General features: G+C 38.5%; 1 protein-coding gene across 1 annotated transcript in view; it reads right to left on the bottom strand.

Annotated features, from left to right (window-relative positions):
• Positions 1-19,705, bottom strand: part of slit1a (slit homolog 1a) — a gene marked incomplete at its 3' end in the record, with an annotated part of 101,791 nt that overhangs the window by 28,471 nt on the left and 53,615 nt on the right. The window contains exons 9-17 of the mRNA XM_079855474.1: positions 18,600-18,747; positions 13,868-13,939; positions 11,191-11,262; positions 9,097-9,168; positions 8,829-8,972; positions 5,219-5,382; positions 4,789-4,812; positions 2,441-2,585; positions 2,280-2,354 (exon numbers count right to left, since the gene is read on the bottom strand). Coding sequence (XP_079711600.1) covers positions 2,280-2,354; positions 2,441-2,585; positions 4,789-4,812; positions 5,219-5,382; positions 8,829-8,972; positions 9,097-9,168; positions 11,191-11,262; positions 13,868-13,939; positions 18,600-18,747 — 916 coding nt within the window. The remainder of the gene's footprint in view (positions 1-2,279; positions 2,355-2,440; positions 2,586-4,788; positions 4,813-5,218; positions 5,383-8,828; positions 8,973-9,096; positions 9,169-11,190; positions 11,263-13,867; positions 13,940-18,599; positions 18,748-19,705) is intronic.

The raw sequence follows: 19,705 nt of genomic DNA, 5'->3' as shown, positions 1-19,705 counted from the left end.
CTCTATAATAAAGCAATATTCCCGCTCTATAATAACGCTGATATTCCCGCTCTATAATAACGCTAATATTCCTGCTCTATAAGAACGCTAATATTCCTGCTCTATAATAACGCTAATATTCCTGCTCTATAAGAACGCTAATATTCCTGCTCTATAATAACACTAATATTCCTGCTCTATAATAACACTAATATTCCTGCTCTATAATAACGCTAATATTCCCGCTCTATAATAAAGCAATATTCCCGCTCTATAATAACGCTAATATTCCCGCTCTATAAGAACGCTGATATTCCCGCTCTATAATAACGCTAATATTCCCGCTCTATAAGAACGCTGATATTCCCGCTCTATAATAACGCTAATATTCCCGCTCTATAATAACGCTAATATTCCCGCTCTATAATAACGCTGATATTCCCGCTCTATAATAACGCTAATATTCCCGCTCTATAATAACGCTAATATTCCCGCTCTATAATAACTCTAATATTCCCGCTCTATAATAACGCTGATATTCCCGCTCTATAATAACGCTGATATTCCCGCTCTATAATAACGCTGATATTCCCGCTCTATAATAACACTAATATTCCTGCTCTATAATAACGCTGATATTCCCGCTCTATAATAACGCTGATATTCCCGCTCTATAATAACGCTGATATTCCCGCTCTATAATAACGCTAATATTCCCGCTCTATAATAACGCTAATATTCCCGCTCTATAATAACTCTAATATTCCCGCTCTATAATAACGCTGATATTCCCGCTCTATAATAACGCTGATATTCCCGCTCTATAATAACGCTGATATTCCCGCTCTATAATAACACTAATATTCCTGCTCTATAATAACGCTGATATTCCCGCTCTATAATAACGCTAATATTCCCGCTCTATAATAACGCTGATATTCCCGCTCTATAATAACACTAATATTCCCGCTCTATAATAACACTGATATTCCTGCTCTATAATAACACTAATATTCCTGCTCTATAATAACACTAATATTCCTGCTCTATAATAACACTAATATTCCTGCTCTATAATAACACTAATATTCCTGCTCTATAATAACGCTAATATTCCCGCTCTATAATAAAGCAATATTCCCGCTCTATAAGAACGCTGATATTCCCGCTCTATAATAACGCTGATATTCCCGCTCTGATATTCCCGCTCTATAATAACGCTAATATTCCCGCTCTATAATAACGCTAATATTCCCGCTCTATAATAACGCTGATATTCCCGCTCTATAATAACGCTAATATTCCCGCTCTATAATAACGCTAATATTCCCGCTCTATAATAACGCTAATATTCCCGCTCTATAATAACTCTAATATTCCCGCTCTATAATAACGCTGATATTCCCGCTCTATAATAACGCTGATATTCCCGCTCTATAATAACGCTGATATTCCCGCTCTATAATAACACTAATATTCCTGCTCTATAATAACGCTGATATTCCCGCTCTATAATAACGCTAATATTCCCGCTCTATAATAACGCTGATATTCCCGCTCTATAATAACACTAATATTCCCGCTCTATAATAACACTGATATTCCTGCTCTATAATAACACTAATATTCCCGCTCTATAATAACACTAATATTCCCGCTCTATAATAACACTAATATTCCCGCTCTATAATAACACTAATATTCCCGCTCTATAATAACGCTGATATTCCCGCTCTATAATAACACTAATATTCCCGCTCTATAATAACACTGATATTCCTGCTCTATAATAACACTAATATTCCCGCTCTATAATAACACTAATATTCCCGCTCTATAATAACACTAATATTCCTGCTCTATAAGAACACTAATATTCCCGCTCTATAAGAACACTAATCAAACAACACAAGACAAAGAGAAAATTCACTCGTTCTTGACTGAATAACTTTTGTAACTATATTTGTAATGTATATTTTATTTCTAAAGTGCAGTGTTATTTTACATTTGATTACAGTTTCTGTACCTTTCAATCATATCTTTGTTCAGTTGTATCTATTTGTTGCGATTACTAATTTTTTATTTGTTCTTTTTTAATTAATAGTCTTTACTGATGCTTGAAATTTATTTTAGTTAGTTGTTTTTCTATAGCATTTTGAAACCTTTTACACCTGCAATAAGACTAAATGTGAATGATATCTACGTTTTTTTTTTTTTACTTTATTGGAACCCAAATTAGGAATCGATAAGACACGGAATCGATCACATTGAAGCGCTACCCGACCCTGAGCAGGACTTACATCTTCTTCAGGTGAGACAGCGTCTTGAAGACACCCGTGGCTTCAATCGTCGTGATCTCGTTGTTGTTGAGACGGCTTGTGAAAACACATGAAAGAGAGATTAAACCCAACAGACTTCTGGAGTCCGTTCTTATCAGAAACATTGGCTGACGGCGTCTTACAGTTCAGTGGTGGATGCTGGGATGTGTTCAGGGATGCGGTTCAGCCTCAGGTTGGAACAGTCCACTACGTTAGACTCGCAGCGGCACTTGGCGGGACAGACCGGGTCATTATTACAGTCATTGTTCAGACGGGTGTCCTCCGTTCCTGCAGCAAAAACAGAGTTACAAACAAGCGTTCTTCCAGTTATCTGGTCTAACATCTGGTGCTCTTGGGTCATTTTTGACCGAAAAATTTTGCATTTGTTTTTGTAACAATTTTTTTCTTCATCGGAATGGTACAAAACTTGGTAAAGGTTTTGGTTGCTGTGTGAACACACAAAAAGATCATGGACATGATTTGAAAAGGTTAAATGGTCTTGTAAACAATGGTCACACTTGTGCTCCTCGCCATCAGAAATGAGCGCATTGGAAATGAATGGAGACGAGTTTCCTCTAGTGGAAGCGTTTGGTACTGCAGCCGAACACACTCTCACTGAAAGATCATTCACTGAGATATCAACCTCAAATTTCAAACACAACTTGTTTAGATTTATGGCCTTGATTTTCTTGCAGTTTTAGAGTAAAACATGATTTTGAAAATATATATTTCATATAAAAATTGAAAATAGTATTTTTGCAAATTTTTCATAACAATAAACGTAAAATTCTATAACTTTTTTTAAGTTCACTTTTTTCACTTCAGCAATAATCTGCCAAGTGTCGTCGATGAAAAGAGATCAAACTTCAGTCTGTCGCTCTAAAGCGTTCAAGATTTACCACAGTTTAAGTTGGAAATTTAATTTTCAGGTCTATGCTCAAAAAGTGAATAAATGGGTTATAAATACAGCGTAAATATAGTGTAGTACCATAAAACCTCCTAAAAATGCTAAATATTAAATAAAAATCGAACTATCGAACTAAAATATAGTACATTCATTTAATTGAAATAAAAAATTAATTTCAGTCATTTTTGACCGACACGCGAAGAGGACCAGAGGGTTAATAATAATAATGTTCTCAAAATGTTAGCAGCACAAAAACTTTATTTATACATACACTTTCTGAGACATTTTAGTTGGACATGTTTTTTAATGTTACTCTTGTGCCGAAGAGCAAGGCTGTTCTCTAACTAGTGTTCAATAATTAACACACACTCCAGGAGATGGCGAGTGATGATTACAAGATCTTCCAAAATTTTAATTTCTTCAATCTTTCTTACACTCTTAGAAGTAAAGCTTTTATATGGAACCTTAAAGGGTTCCTTCAGGCGCTTCATATACTATATACCTTAATCACTTTATGGGTTTAGTTTCAATTCATTTAGTTTTAATTATTTATTTTCTTTTAATTAAATGTTATGATTTAAACAGCTTGTGAACATACTTTATCAGTAGAAAAAATGTAAATAACCCATTACACATGAAAGCATTATGCCATCATTTAAAGTCCCGCTGTGGTGAAAATCCAGCTTTTAATGTTGTTTATATGTCTATGTGGTGTTTTTAATCCGCTTTAAGACACACCATGTGTAAGTTCATAAGTCGACAGCATTGCTGAGTATTTCCTCCTTAAAACTGCAGTGAACCAAAGACAGTCTCAAAAACACGCTTTGAAATCGCTGGTGTTTCTGACGTCACAAACTACCTTGTAACCAATCAGATCAAACGTGTGATCGCCAACCAGTGGATCTCTGAGCTGAGGGAGTGAGTGGAGGCGGGGCTCATTTGCATATTCATAGAACCGCGCATACTAAATGAGGCAAGGGTGTCGAGTTACATTCAAGATATTATAAGGCATGAAGAATTTTTTTTCAAGGCATTTTGGTGATCAAAGATGAGTTTTAAGGGATAAAATGATTGACTACAGGGGGACTTTAAGACATTTTTTACTGATATGGAAACTTTTTGTCATAAAAATTTTCTTTAAAATTGAGTCAAGAATCCTAAAGTTCTATTTAGAACCCCATAGAACCTTTTATTCTAAGAGTGTACTTTGTTTAAAAAAAAAAATTACTCCGAAATTGTGGTTACACTTTATTTCATTGGTCCACTTCAGACTTATTCTACTAACCCTAACACTCTTCTAATACTCTAATGAGAGCTAGTTGACATGTAGTTATTTATAAGTAGAATGTCTAAAGTGGACTATCACAATAAAGTGTTACTGAAATTGTTGGTCAATTTCACAAACATTTACAAAGAAACGGCAAGTAACACGTTGAACCTGAAATTGTGAAGTTGAAAAGCTGAAATAGTATTTTCTTCTTTGAAAGACATGTTTAATAGTGTACTGGAATAAAAGCACCAGTGCAAACACAGACTATTCAGAAAAGCTGTGTGTGATGTACAGTGAACGGGACACACACTCACCCGGGATGACGTACTGCTCTTTGGCTGTGATGGAGACACAACAGGACAAGAATCACCAATCAGCATCTCAAGGGTTTCAAGTGTTATTATAGGCTCGTCTTGTGTAGTATGCATGTATACGGTAGTGCAACTCCATTGTGTACAGCATAAAACATTTAAAAGATTTTACTGTGCTACTGCTATCCAGATATGTAGCCATGTAGCTTTCCTGTAGCTCAAACAGTGGAGCGCTGGCGCTTGCAACGCCAAGGTCATGGGTTTAATTCCCAGGGAAAGCAAGAACTGATAAGAATGTAAATGTGAGCCTTGAAATGCAATGTGTTTAGTGTAGTGTAGTGCAGTGATCAGTGTGTAGTTTAGTGCAGTGATCAGTGTGTAGTTTAGTGTAGTGATCAGTGTGTAGTTTAGTGCAGTGATCAGTGTGTTTCACCGGAGCAGCGGAACTTCTTGCTCTTGATCTGCCCGATGCGCTTGTTGGCGAGGCGTCGAGGGCTGGTACAGCGGGCACCGCTGGTCTCGATGGGGTTGGAGCGCAGGTAATCCGCCAGCCACTTCAGGTTACAGTCGCAGATGAACGGGTTCTGAGCCAGATGACTGAGGACAACACACACATATTCAGCTTATGACACAGGCCTGTCTAACACACAGTTCCTCATGTACAACATCCATATCATCAATCCAGCAGGAACTTTGACCTTTGACCTTTACATGAGTCCATCTGTAACCCAGCTAACAGGGAACGCTCTCAGAATGTGTTTATGCGTGTGACATCACTGTTACACTGAGCGGCAGCGTTAGTTTTCAGCGTGAATGCTGTGAAAAACACACAAAACGCATCTAAAACGGGAAAGAGCTTTGAGATTGACTGTAAAAATATATTTGACAAGAAATCTGAGGTGTATTTTCTCACACTGCTGAAGCTACAGAACAGAGAAGTGAATGAATCGCTGTGATTCACAGAAACAGCTGGATCCAGGCAGAGAAAGGAGGATTTGCAGTTATCATTTTGTGTCAATATGCTGAATTATGGGGTAAAATCACACCCTATATATTGTATTGTTATGTATTGTATTGATAACTCCTCAATTAAATATTTACTATCTTATATTCTGCATAACTGGATGTTTTAAATAAACACTGACAAAAAACTACACAAGTTTTAGTGCTGGACGATATGATGATATATATAACACTGATATAAGTGATCACATGGATTTAGACCTATATTGTATTTATATACACTGACCTAAAGGATTATTAGGAACACCATACTAATACTGTGTTTGACCCCCTTTCGCCTTCAGAACTGCCTTAATTCTACGTGGCATTGATTCAACAAGGTGCTGAAAGCATTCTTTAGAAATGTTGGCCCATATTGATAGGATAGCATCTTGCAGTTGATGGAGAGTTGTGGGATGCACATCCAGGGCACGAAGCTCCCGTTCCACCACATCCCAAAGATGCTCTATTGGGTTGAGATCTGGTGACTGTGGGGGCCATTTTAGTACAGTGAACTCATTGTCATGTTCAAGAAACCAATTTGAAATGATTCGAGCTTTGTGACATGGTGCATTATCCTGCTGGAAGTAGCCATCAGAGGATGGGTACATGGTGGTCATAAAGGGATGGACATGGTCAGAAACAACGCTCAGGTAGGCCGTGGCATTTAAACGATGCCCAATTGGCACTAAGGGGCCTAAAGTGTGCCAAGAAAACATCCCCCACACCATTACACCACCACCACCAGCCTGCACAGTGGTAACAAGGCATGATGGATCCATGTTCTCATTCTGTTTACGCCAAATTCTGACTCTACCATCTGAATGTCTCAACAGAAATCGAGACTCATCAGACCAGGCAACATTTTTCCAGTCTTCAACTGTCCAATTTTGGTGAGCTCGTGCAAATTGTAGCCTCTTTTTCCTATTTGTAGTGGAGATGAGTGGTACCCGGTGGGGTCTTCTGCTGTTGTAGCCCATCCGCCTCAAGGTTGTGCGTGTTGTGGCTTCACAAATGCTTTGCTGCATACCTCGGTTGTAACGAGTGGTTATTTCAGTCAAAGTTGCTCTTCTATCAGCTTGAATCAGTCGGCCCATTCTCCTCTGACCTCTAGCATCAACAAGGCATTTTCGCCCACAGGACTGCCGCATACTGGATGTTTTTCCCTTTTCACACCATTCTTTGTAAACCCTAGAAATGGTTGTGCGTGAAAATCCCAGTAACTGAGCAGATTGTGAAATACTCAGACCGGCCCGTCTGGCACCAACAACCATGCCACGCTCAAAATTGCTTAAATCACCTTTCTTTCCCATTCTGACATTCAGTTTGGAGTTCAGGAGATTGTCTTGACCAGGACCACACCCCTAAATGCATTGAAGCAACTGCCATGTGATTGGTTGATTAGATAATTGCATTAATGAGAAATTGAACAGGTGTTCCTAATAATCCTTTAGGTGAGTGTAAAGCGTTCACAGGCAAATGTGCTTTATGTATTTCAGCTCTTCTGCCACTCAGTCCGACTGAGGGAGTGTGTGTGTTCCCACGGGAAAGTGACGTTGATGCATAACCTCTATTGTTACTACTTGTTTCAGATCGTTCAAAGAACATTTAAAAGTAACATTCCCATGATGTTGGAAGAATGATACAATGGAAGGTTCCCTTAACGTTCGTTAGAACATTTAAAAAAAATTATGTTTTGAACGTTCAGAGAACCTTCAGAAATAACGTTTTCATAACTTAATGATAACATTATTAGCAGATCGTTCTTAGAACATATTTTGGTAACACTTTATTTACAGTGTCCTTGTTATACATGTTACATGTAGTTACTATAGTAATAACAGTAAATTCTGCATAATTACATGCAACTAACCCTCAACCAAACCCTAATCCTGCCCTAACCCTATAGTAAGTACATGTAGTTAATTAATATTACTCAGTACTTAAATATATAATTACACTGTAACAATGACACCTTAAAATAAAGTGTAACCCATATTTTTGTTAGATGAGAATCTGTAATGAATCAGAGTATTTGTGTGTGTGTGTGTGTGTGTGTAACCTTAAATCATCTACAGGACATTGTGGGTGTAGATTACTTCTCAAATGTAAATGGTACGGATTACAAATTACACAACTGTATTCATTACCTAAAAAGTGTAATCTAAAAGATTACATTACTCTGATCAGATTACTCTGGCTGGTATTACCTAAAGTAACTCTGTTTGTTTGGTGTCGCTGGATCAGACTGTCCTCTGCTTTTTTAATGCCCTTTTTCCCTATCAAATATTGTATAAATTAGATTTGAAAGATTAAACACTGAAAATTCATCCTGCAAAAAACATTTTGAGTGCTTTAAATCTTTTAGCAGGCTCCTCCCCCTAGTGGGCGGAGCCACGTTTGAAATTTCACTCAATTTACTGCACTATTTCATAATCAAATCTTTTTATAATTTTGACAAAACACACATCGTTGAAAAGGTCTGAGACTCAAGGTTGCATATTTGGCCGCTGTTTTGTGATAGAAGTGATATTGTGACAGAAATGTATTAATTTGTGACAGGAGGACGCATCAGTGTGTTTGTCACCCGGTGGCTGTTCTTGGTAGAGCGCCTAAACAAAACCTCACACAAACCTACATTTTTGTGATACCAACTTCAAATTTGGAGCACATTTAAGTTAGATATGGTTTGAATTCATAGCAAAATATTTTGTCAAATATATGTTTGGTAAAAAATAAATCAAGTTTAGTACAGCACATCTGCTTTACAAACTTAAACTTCTATAATTTCTTAAACTTTCTTTTGTAAAACGTAACATTTCATGAAGCGCTTTCACTTCTAGAATAATCTGCCGAGTAAAAAGAGACCAACTTTAGGCCAAAGGGGGTGACAGTTAACAGGACATCAACAACACGTTATTTTGCATGTTTTTATAAAAATATAACCACTAAATTTAAATGCATTAGATATGAATAAGCATTAAGCATTGCAAAAAAGCTGTGTATTGATTTTCTAAGAGTGTAAAGGTGTGTGTGCTCACAGGGTCTGTATCGCGCGCAGTGAGGTGAAGGTGCCCTTGGCCAGCGTCTGGATCTTGTTGTCGTATAAAGAAAGCAGCGAGAGATTCTGCAGGTCCGTAAAGGTGTTTGCACGAAGACAGTGGATCTTGTTTGCATTCAAAAGCCTGGAAACACATGAGGAAGAGAGAGAGAGAGAGAGAGAGAGAGAGAGACGCTGATGAAACAACATCATGCACAACAACAGTGAGCAGTTTTCATTGGTTTTCATCATAGAGCCGTTACACTCACAGCAGCTGGAGGGTGTAGAGTCCGTCAAACACTCCTTTGGGAAGATCCGTGATCTTGTTTCCATACAGAACCCTGAGCATCACAGAGACAGTCAGCACTAAAGCATGAGCACGAGTCCTTACTGCTGAAAATCATCACCGTCAACCCTAACGCTTGGTTTGAGTAGAGCCAACTCAAATTATACAAATTAGTTCCATCAAAATCAATTTTATGAGTATTTAAAACTTTCTTTTTCTTTTGAGTTTCACAAAACTGACACATTTTAAGTAAGTTGAATTGTTCTTTTAATTTAGACAAACTTAAATTTAACTGAAACTGGGCTGGGATTTCTTTTTCCCAGCATGCTTTGCCATGACACTTAAAAGGCAGAGTAAATGCTAAAATTAAGTGTTACGTATATATGTTTTTTTTGTCAGATTAATGTTAAGTGGGAGATTTATTAGTGTTTAATGTTTTGTTATGCTAGTTTAGAAGAGTTTCTGTTATGTTGGGTTTTTTCAACTGAAGAAAGAAAGACATGAATATCTTGGATGACATCGGGGTGAATAAATTATCATAAAAAATTTAACTTTAAAAAATCCTTTACAGTAAGCCGTTTCCACTACTAAAAATATTTAAATTGAGATTACATGAGATTAATCTTAAATTGTGTATGAATTAGCTTACTCAAATATTTCAAGTTAAGAGCAATTAAAATGTATGAGTACAAAATAAAAATCTGCAAGTTCTACTTACTTACTTAATTTCTTAACTTAAAAAAAAAATTGATGTAACTCAAATTATTTTAGTTTTGCCAACTAATTCGGGTTTACAGTGAAGAGTATTTGAATGCGCAAATTATGCCATGAAAAATCATGAAAAATTACAACCACATACATATTACAAAATTGTGCATTGTTACACGACATGTTCAAATGTCAGATATATGCAAATATAATGCATTTTAACTTTGGTCACAATTATTTATGAAAAGATATAATGCATTATAACACATTTTATGTTCTAAAAACTTTATTTATACTTTAGTTTTTTTCTGTAATGATTTAGTTTGATGTTCGTCTAACGTTTTTTAAATGTTACTTGTTGCGGAATGTTCAGAGAACATACAAAAGTAACATTCACATAATGTTTAAAGAATGAGACAATGAAATGTTCCAAGAAAAAACGTTTTTAAAACATTTAAAAAACTTTTTGAACGTTCAGAGAAATAACGTTTTCATAACTTAATGAGAACTTTTTGGCATCTTAAGTTATTTCAAACAAGAAAAGGTGAATTATTTGCATTACATTTGCGATGTATAATGGATTATGGAAAAAGAAAAATGTTGGGGGCGGGACTTGGTTCCAGGTTGTTGATTGGATGTTGGGATGTGGGCGTGTCACTCAAGTGTATGCAGATGAGCTTGCAGGGGCGGAGTTTAAACCACACTAAATGATTGGAGAATCAGAGAGAAGACTGACGCTTCACTGGTCATGACATTTTGATTTAACATTACGATTAAAAAAAAACATGAATCGTTCACAATAAGATCATCAATTTACATTTAGTAAACAGGGGCCAGTTGCATAAACATAGGCATCCTGTTAAGACTGTGTCTTAAGTTCTAGTATGACCCACTAGCGGTTAGTCAAGGTCAATCAGTCTTACTTTTTAGTATCAAAATAGACCAGTCTTCATTTTTATGTAACTGGCTAAAAAAGGTGTTAAAAAACATGTGATTACTTGTGAGACTAGTCTTTTGCAACCGGCCCCAGATCGGGAGAATTTTCTTAAGAAGAACAAACTGCAGCCAGTTCTTTAATTTACAAAAATCTGATGGAATAGAATCAAAAGCGAATTAGAGAGTTCAAGAATAAAGCATCTGGGTGATGTACAGTAAGTTTAGATGAGGTGAAGGGTTGTCTCATGAATATTAATGAGTTTACACCAAGAGAGTCAGCAAGGCCTGATTAATATGCATGAGATATGCCACAAATGACCTATCACAGCACTCGTTGTGACATACAGATACACGCAGACACACACACACACACACACACACACACACACACACACACACAGACACACACACACACACACACACACACACTCACAGTGAGTTCAGTGAGCGCAGGCCCAGGAAGGCGTCGGGAGCGATCTCCGAGATCTGGTTGTTGCTGAGATCTCTGTAGAGAGAGAGAAACACTGGGTTCAGACGTGGAGAGCGTTCGCCAGTGTCCCGCTGAGTCTGGGCTGGCTCATGCAGTCGGAGTGTAAACGAGCGAGTCTGAACCTCCAGCCGGCTGTGGTGAGGACTATTAGTGAACGCCAGCATTACAGGCCACGGAGAAGACTTTAATAAGCCTGTGGTCTAACCATCAAACCACACGCAAGCTCAGCCAGAGAGAACACACTCCTGACAGCATGAGAATCTGCAGAGCGCTGGGGTTTACAGCAGCAAACCGGCTTCTGGAGGATCTCCACACACAGTTATTCATACGACACAGACCGTTTCAAAGCAGCTTCACAGTCATAAGCAGGAAAATAACAGAATCAATCCAAACTTTATCAAATATGAGACAAATGAAAATTCAGCTAAAAAAAAAAAGTTGTTTAACTGAGTACAAACATACGGTGTAAAATTAACCTTACTGTAAGTCGCATCTTAACTTTCAACAATCGCTGGGATCAGATATCATATACATGATACCGAACAGAACAGGACGTTTCAGAATAAACAAGTTCTTGATATCATATGAATATCCACTGATATTATCCTCATGCCAGAGTCCAGATTTGCATAAACATGTTTTATTTAAATTGTTCTGGTTTATGTTCTCTTAGGAAGTTATATGGCTCAGCAAACATGTTAGAAGAAAATTTTAACACTATCAATCTTGAATAAGAATAAGTTCCTCTTGCAGCATCTCTTCTCGTCTCTGATGATGTGGGCGGGGCTATAACCTGTCACTCACATGAGATCAGCCAATAGCAAACCACAAACATCCAACCATCCAATCAATTCCCCACAGACACAATCAAGCCCCGCCCACATTTGTTATTTTTCCAGAAGCGTTCGGCTCAGATTTACGACACAATAGAGAAAAGTCCTACACAACTTTCATTTCATGACGACTTTCATAACTAACCACAGAACATATTATATTACAGCCAAGGGCGTAGGTTTGATTTTGAAATTGGTGGGGACGGGGACATCCCCTGAATCTGTCATTAAAGGGACAGTTCACCCAAAAATGAACATTCTGTCATCATTTACTCTCCCTCAAGTTGCTTTAAACCTGTATGAATTTCTTTATTCTTCTGAACACAAAAGAAGATATTTTGAAGAATGTCGGTAACCATGACAGTTGATGGACCCCATTGACTTCCATAATAGAAAAAAAAAACCTCAATACTGGTTACCAACATTCTTCAAAATATCTTCTTTCGTGTTCAGCAGAAGAAAGAAATGCATACAGGTTTGAAACAACTTGGGGGAGAGTAAATGATGACAGAATTTTCATTTAAAGGTGAAATTACAGAAATTAACTGTTGGCATATTTGTTTCACATCAATAATGTCCAGTTTGTCCTGTTGGACATGACACACAGCAATACTTGTGCCATTGTTCTGAGTCATGTTTTCAGTGTCCTAAGGGCACATAAACTTCTTTCAGCTTCAGCTGATGAGACTGGGATGACAAGGGTTTCAACTTCATCAAACATTGCTCTCATTTCAACAAGACCAAGCAATGTTGTGTTTTTATGTTTTATGGGGACTTTTTACAGACATAATGATTTTATACTGTACAAACGGTATATTATATCCCCCTGGCCTACACTAACCCTGCCTATCACAGAAAACTTTATGCATTTTTACATTTTCAGCTGTTTTCCAAAAATAAATAAATAAATCCCCACAAGGACAAGTATTTTGGATATTGACATCTTTGTGGTGACATTTTGTCCCTATAATGTAGTGTTACACACACACTTAAGCATACACAATCTCTCTCTCTCTCTCTCTCTCTCTCTCTCTCTCTCTCTCTCTCTCTCTCTCTCTCTCTAACGATTGTTCGCCACTTATCCCGCGATTGTAATACAAAACTGATTTGTCCCGCATTTTTGTGCACAGAACTGTTGATTTCTCCCTAGCTTACCGCATCTAGGTTTCCTTCGGAGGAGCATTATTTACCGCTTCACACCAGAGCCTCTCACAAGTTAGAAAAAACAAAGCCAATCAGTTTAGCAATGTGTGTTAAGCAGGCGGGACTCAGATATTAACCGTTTGTGTACCATGAATTGCGCATTTTTCTCAGAACGCTCTTGTAAGAGATTTTAATATAAATAAGACGTTTCCTGATTAGATAAGATAAGCCTAATACATAAAAAAACCACAAGACACAACCGGACAACAGTGGTAATATATAAATATATTTTAAGTTTTGATCGAAATTATTGATAGGGACATATCAGTGTCACTGAATATTGGTAGGGACACGTCCCTAGCGTCCCTACTAAATTCTACGCCCCTGGCTGTATATCACGGCCATATTGACACACTCATCTCTGACTTCTGTCCTGTTCATGCTGTAAAGCTGCTTTGAAACAATATGTATTGTGAAAAGCGCTATACAAATAAACTTGAATTGAATATGACAGATTAATCTGGATGAATAAGAGTAGGCCACCTAAAGCACGGAGAGGAATCTACGGCAAGCCTAATGTCTGTATACGTCTGTTGCACACATGACAGCAGCGCTGGGTTTTCTCAGCTGTGTTACAAACTCACATTCGGCGCAGTTTCTTATAAGGAGAGAAGGCTCCAGGAGGGATGGATTTGATGCCGTTCTGTTCCAGTCGTCTGCAAAAAGAGAAGTAGAGAAACATGCAAGTGTTATTGCAACGTTTACATTTCATAGCATCTCTAAGAGACACACTCCCACTCCATGTCACCCGCGCTCATGTAGTCAGTCTTGTGCGTGTCTGAGTTTAGTCTTCACTAATACTGTAGTCTCTGCCATCAATATTCTCTCTGGATTCTGTGTTCGGTTTATTAGCATTATTATTGAACATCATACAGCGCAAATGACTTTCTAGCCACTTAAGAGTGTTCAGCTTGTTTCCAGAACAGAGTTATTTATTTATTACTTTTCTGATCTCAAAACCATTGATCTGTCATTTTTATGAAAAATTAAATGGTGCAACATAGTTTTCATTTTAAAGTGCCCTTTGTTAGTTTGACCTAGTTTAATGTTAATTTGTCTTTTGCAGTTTAACAGAACACAAGTTCTTTATCAATTTTACAGCATGCAAACAATGTTTGAATTTAAGAGAATGCCAACAATGCATCACAACATCAGGACGCAACTAATGCATCAACTTATGTAAACATGTCATTCAGATATTGGGCCCTATTTTAACGATCTCAAATGAAAGTATCAAACACGAAACGCAAGTAACTTTGTGGGCGGATCTCTGTGGGCGCTGTTGCTATTATACCGGCGGGATAAATGACTCTTGCGCCCGACGCAAATCTAAAATGTGTTGGTCTGAAGTTGCTTCATTACTCATAGGTGTGGTTTGGGCGTAACGTGAAATAAACCAATCAGAGCGACATCTCACATTCCCTTTAAGAGCAGGCGCGCTTGTTCCATGGCGGATTGCTATTATAACGGCGGATTTGCAGGAGCGGTTCACAGCCGAGGAGACCGACGTAAAACACAGAGGAGTGACATTGGGGATGGAGAAACACACCCAGATTAGCTTCGCTTAACAGGCGTATGATAATTTGGGTAAATGTGTAAGCTAGATTTATGCCTATTTTTTCACATCTTCATGGACACAACAATGATTTCCCTCATGTGGAATATTTTTCCTTGTAATTATGTATAGTTTGCAAAAATGTGAACTGCTGCTTCTGTGTGTAGATGAGAGAAGCAAAGTGTGTGTGCGTTGCGCACACGCTACATTATGGCCAAGCATGCGCCCTTAAAACAGCATCTGAACGCGCCACTGACTTTAGACGAGGTTTCTCCTGGTCAGTGGCGGAATTGTTTTCTGGAACTGCAAAATAGCACCAGGGAACGTTTGCGCCGGAACACGCCTCCTCTTTTCCCTGAACCGCCCCCGGGAGCGCAAGTTCATTCCCTAATTTACCGACGTGCGTCTGTGGAGGGAAAAGTCCGCTGTGCGTCGGGTGCAAAATAGGAATGAAACATGCGTCGCTGTACAAAGTCAGTTGCGCTGGGTGCAAGATAGGGCCCATTGTCTTTCCCAGTGATGTTTTTGGTAAATGAGACCTTTTAGCTGAACTCGTATTTGAAGCACTCACTTTGAAGCGGGATTGGCAGGCACATAGCAGGATAAGTAATCTGTAGCATCAGACGAGGTCAGAGTGTGTGTGCTCTATATAGTGCTGGTGATGAGGGCTAGGAGTGTGTGCTTAAGTGCCAGGGAGGATGATGGGAAAAGCAGTCCGTAACATTCCTCCCTTCTCCTGTACGGCGGCTCCCGACAGACAGAACAGTCCCAGGGGGAGTGGAGGGAAAGAAGAGCTAGGGAGGAGATGAAGAAGTGTGGGGTCATAGTGTGATACAGACCAGTGCCAAGACAAAGGCCCACGGGGGGAACCGATGGAGGGAAGGTGGAGCCAGGAGTCAGCCTGACTGAGGTGGAGACCGAGGCGGAGCCAAAGATCTGGGTAGACACCGATGGACTGGAGGGCACAGGGGTGACCGAAGGCTAGCGGGGCCGAGGCGGAGATGGCAGACTGGTATCTCTTCTTCTATTCTGAATGTTCCAATCCAATCTAATGGTGCCTGAATCATAATCATACACTGTTCGTTCGTTGGACAGGAGAACTGAGCAACTGAGTCTGGTTTCTCCAAAGGTTTTTTTCTCCATTCTGTCACTGATGGAGTTTTGGTTCCTTGACACTGTTGGCTTTGTCGCCTTTGGCTTGCTTAGTTGGGGACACTTAATATTCACCAATAATTTTGATCTGCCTGCATTGACACCATAATATGAGAACTGAACTGAGCTGGACGATGATATCACGGTTTTCTCCAGAGTGGCTATAAATATATAAATGAACTAAATTAATAACTTGTTTACAACAAAAAATTAACCATCCCTGAACTTACTTAAGCTGGACTATGACACTATTTTCTTCAGGAAACAAACTTTGTTGCATTATTTTCATGTTATCACTGTAAAGCTGCTTTGAAACAATCTGTATTGTAAAAAGCGCTATATAAATAAAGGTGACTTGACTTGGTATGGATCCAGTGAGGGAATCTGGAGGGAAGAGGTGTAGCCAGAGGACCAGAAGTCCATGGAGTAACCCGGGTGATGACTGACCAAGGTGAAGCCGGAGGGATGATGAACCAAGGTGGAGCTGAATGGTTACTCAGGTGTAGCTGAGGGATCCACACACCAAGCGGAGCTGACGACTGCGTAGCTCAAGGCCCAAGGAGGAACAGGCTGTCTTTGGCAGCGGAGGAGAGAGAGGGAGGCTGAGTGGGATCATCCGTGAAGGAGGAGACTTGGGATTGGGCAATGAAGACTTGGAGCTGGGCTTGACCAGCGATAACTTAAATGACTTGGAACTGGGCAGAACCAATGGCGGCGAAGATGACTTGGGACTGAACGGGACCAATGGTGGAGACAGGGCTTGAATGTAGGAGGGAATCAAGGAGTTCACATAAGGAGGTACGGACTTCAGGGGCATGAGGATGAAAGGAACCCCACTCAACCATGTGAAACTCCACCAGCACTGGTCAGACTGGGCAGGCTTTGGGTCTGGGTCTCTTAGCAACAAGGCACATGTTTCTGCCTTAACATATCCATCTTTTTTGCAACACAAATGCAAGCTGTTTATCTGTGAATGTGTGAGATATTAAAGGGAAATAACTAGATGAATAACAAAGTGCAGTAAACGGTAAAACTGTTTGCACAACAAACCAATGTGTTTATAATTAAGACAATACATTAAAATAATATGGTAAAAATACCAGTTTGCAATATCAAGCAACATAACAAACTGTTTTGTACATCTAAAAATAAGTGTAAGTGAATGACACTGGATTAATTTAACATATACAAGGTACAAATAGCCACACCTGCTCTTATGTTAGAAATAAGGTGGATACTGTCGATTTTCAAGTTGCTTTAAGGAGAGTACATTCACAAACTGATTAAAGCATTTGCTGTGTTTAAATGAAATGAGTAATTTTAGTGTATAAACAGGTAAAAATTGCATACAGTATACTGTAATACATTTCTCATGCGTATGATTTCTGTAGCCTGGCTGTAACGATCTGTTCATGGCAATACAATCATTCTGTTGTGGCACAAACTTCGAGAACACAGCGAACATCGGCTGTGCTGATAAAGGTGGGACGCGCTTCGTCTTTCGTCTGGTTTTGGATGTCATTAGTGTCTGTGGCGGCTGGTTGTGTTTTTAAGGGTCTGTTTTAATGGCACACCCTGCGGCTTCAGTCCACAGTTCTGTGAAGAAAGCAGTTGCTTTCAGTCTAAACAGCCTCATTTAAAACAGGAAAGTCATTTGTCAGGGTCATTTAGAGCCTTCAGAGCCAGAGGCAATTACAGTTCGACTTAAACACTTGCAGAATTTCCTTTCTCTTCAAACGCAGGGCACTCAGTAGGAAATATAGAAACACAATTTACATTCTTTGGATTGCAGTGATTCCAGACAGCACATTCCTGTGGTCTGTTCAGTCTCTGTCCAAATACATCTGTCGTAGATCATGTGACTAGAGTCCAGAGATTGCAACACTGCACTGCCAAAATCATGTTCTTTCTCAGCGTTTCGCTCTTGTTTTCCAGTATAAAGGGAACACTTTACAATAAGGTTAATTAGTTAACTTTAGTTATTGTATTAACTAACATAAACTAACAATGAACAATACAATTGTTACTGTATTTATTAATCTTTGTTAATGTTAGTTAATACAAATCCAGCTGTTCATTGTTTATTCATGTTAGTTCACAGTGCATTAACTAATGGTAACAAATACAAACTTTGATTTTAATAATGTGTTAGTAAATGTTTAAATTAAAATGAACTAAGATTAATAAATGCTGTAGAAGTATTGTTCACTCATGTTAACTAAGGTAGTTAACTAACCCCAATTAATGAACCTTATTGTAAAGTGTGTATGAATATCTAAACATTCTAAAATTGGCCCATTGGCAGATATTTGTTCTATATTTGATATATATATATATATTTGATCTTGAGTAATTCTTGAGACCTAATCTTGAGTAATTTTGCCTCTCCAGTAAATGTATCTTGCTTTAAGAATGTTTAGATATTTGTATTGGAAAACAAGACAAACTTACATTTACACTTATGCATTTGGCAGACGCTTTTATCCAAAGCGACTTGCATTGCATGTAAGGTAAGTGTGTGTTCACAGTTTGTGAATTCCCTGGGAACTGAACCCTCAACCTTGGCGTTGCTTGCGTCGTGCTCTACCGTTCGAGCTCCAGGAACTTACATCTCCGCCATGCTGTCGGGCAGGTTAGCCGGGATCGCAGTCAGTCCTTTCCCTCGGCAGTCCACGATGTTATTACTGCAGGTGCAGACGGCCGGACACGAGCCCGTGGCCAAACTACACGACTGGCCCACAGCGCTCTCAGACTGACCTGAAGAAGGACAGTCACAGTCAGTGAGAAGAGGTTGTGGGTAAGATCACAGTCAGGAACAGCACTTTACTATTAGGTTCCAGTATTCTAACGATGAAAGACATTTGTTCAATTCAACATTCACTTAAACATTATTGAAATAAAAAGTTGTATCTGCTGACCTCAGTGGTCACATGTTAATGTCCTTAACTACTATGTACTTACATAAAAATAATTATTAGGTACAATGTACTTGTATTGCAAAACATGGTATTTCAAGGTGACAGTTACACATTACATTACTGTAGAAGTAATCATTATTTATGCATAATTATAAGCAATTAACCCTAAACCAAACCCTATAGTAAGTACATGTAGTTAATTACTATTCCTCAGTTATAATTTGTGTAATTACACTGTAACAATGTCATCTTAAAATAAAGGGTTACACTTTATTTTAAGGTGTCTTTGTTACACTGTAATTGTACGTTTAAGTACTGAGTAATACAGGGCTAAGATTAGGATTTGGTTGAGGGTTAGTTGCATGTAATTATGCATAACTTACTGTTATTACTATAGTAACTACATGTAACATATGTAACAGTGACACTGTAAAGTAAAGTGTGACCGTATGCAGCTGATAGGGGTCAGGTTAGGAGACTCAGGACAGGTTTGGTGGTATGAGTCGGTTTAAGGGTGGGTTCAGAGGTCAACAGCGTATTTATAGATGTTAAGAACAGAAATTAATTACAGCTGTAATGACAGGGTAAGTACAACATAAAAACAATGTATGTAAACAATAGGTGCATTGTATCCAATGATTCATTTAAATGTTGACTTAAAGACACCTGATATAAGTGGGACTGTGTTTGTTAATGGACCTCAGCTAACATGAACTGATGTATTTTTATTAACAAAGATCATTACATACTGTAACAAATGCATTTAATAACTAATGCATTTACCAACTCTAAATAAT

This window comes from Squalius cephalus (assembly GCF_949319135.1).
Source record: "Squalius cephalus genome assembly, chromosome: 21".
Taxonomy (NCBI): domain Eukaryota; kingdom Metazoa; phylum Chordata; class Actinopteri; order Cypriniformes; family Leuciscidae; genus Squalius; species Squalius cephalus.
Note: the sequence above shows the minus strand (reverse complement) of the source record. Positions and strands in the feature narration are given on the sequence as shown.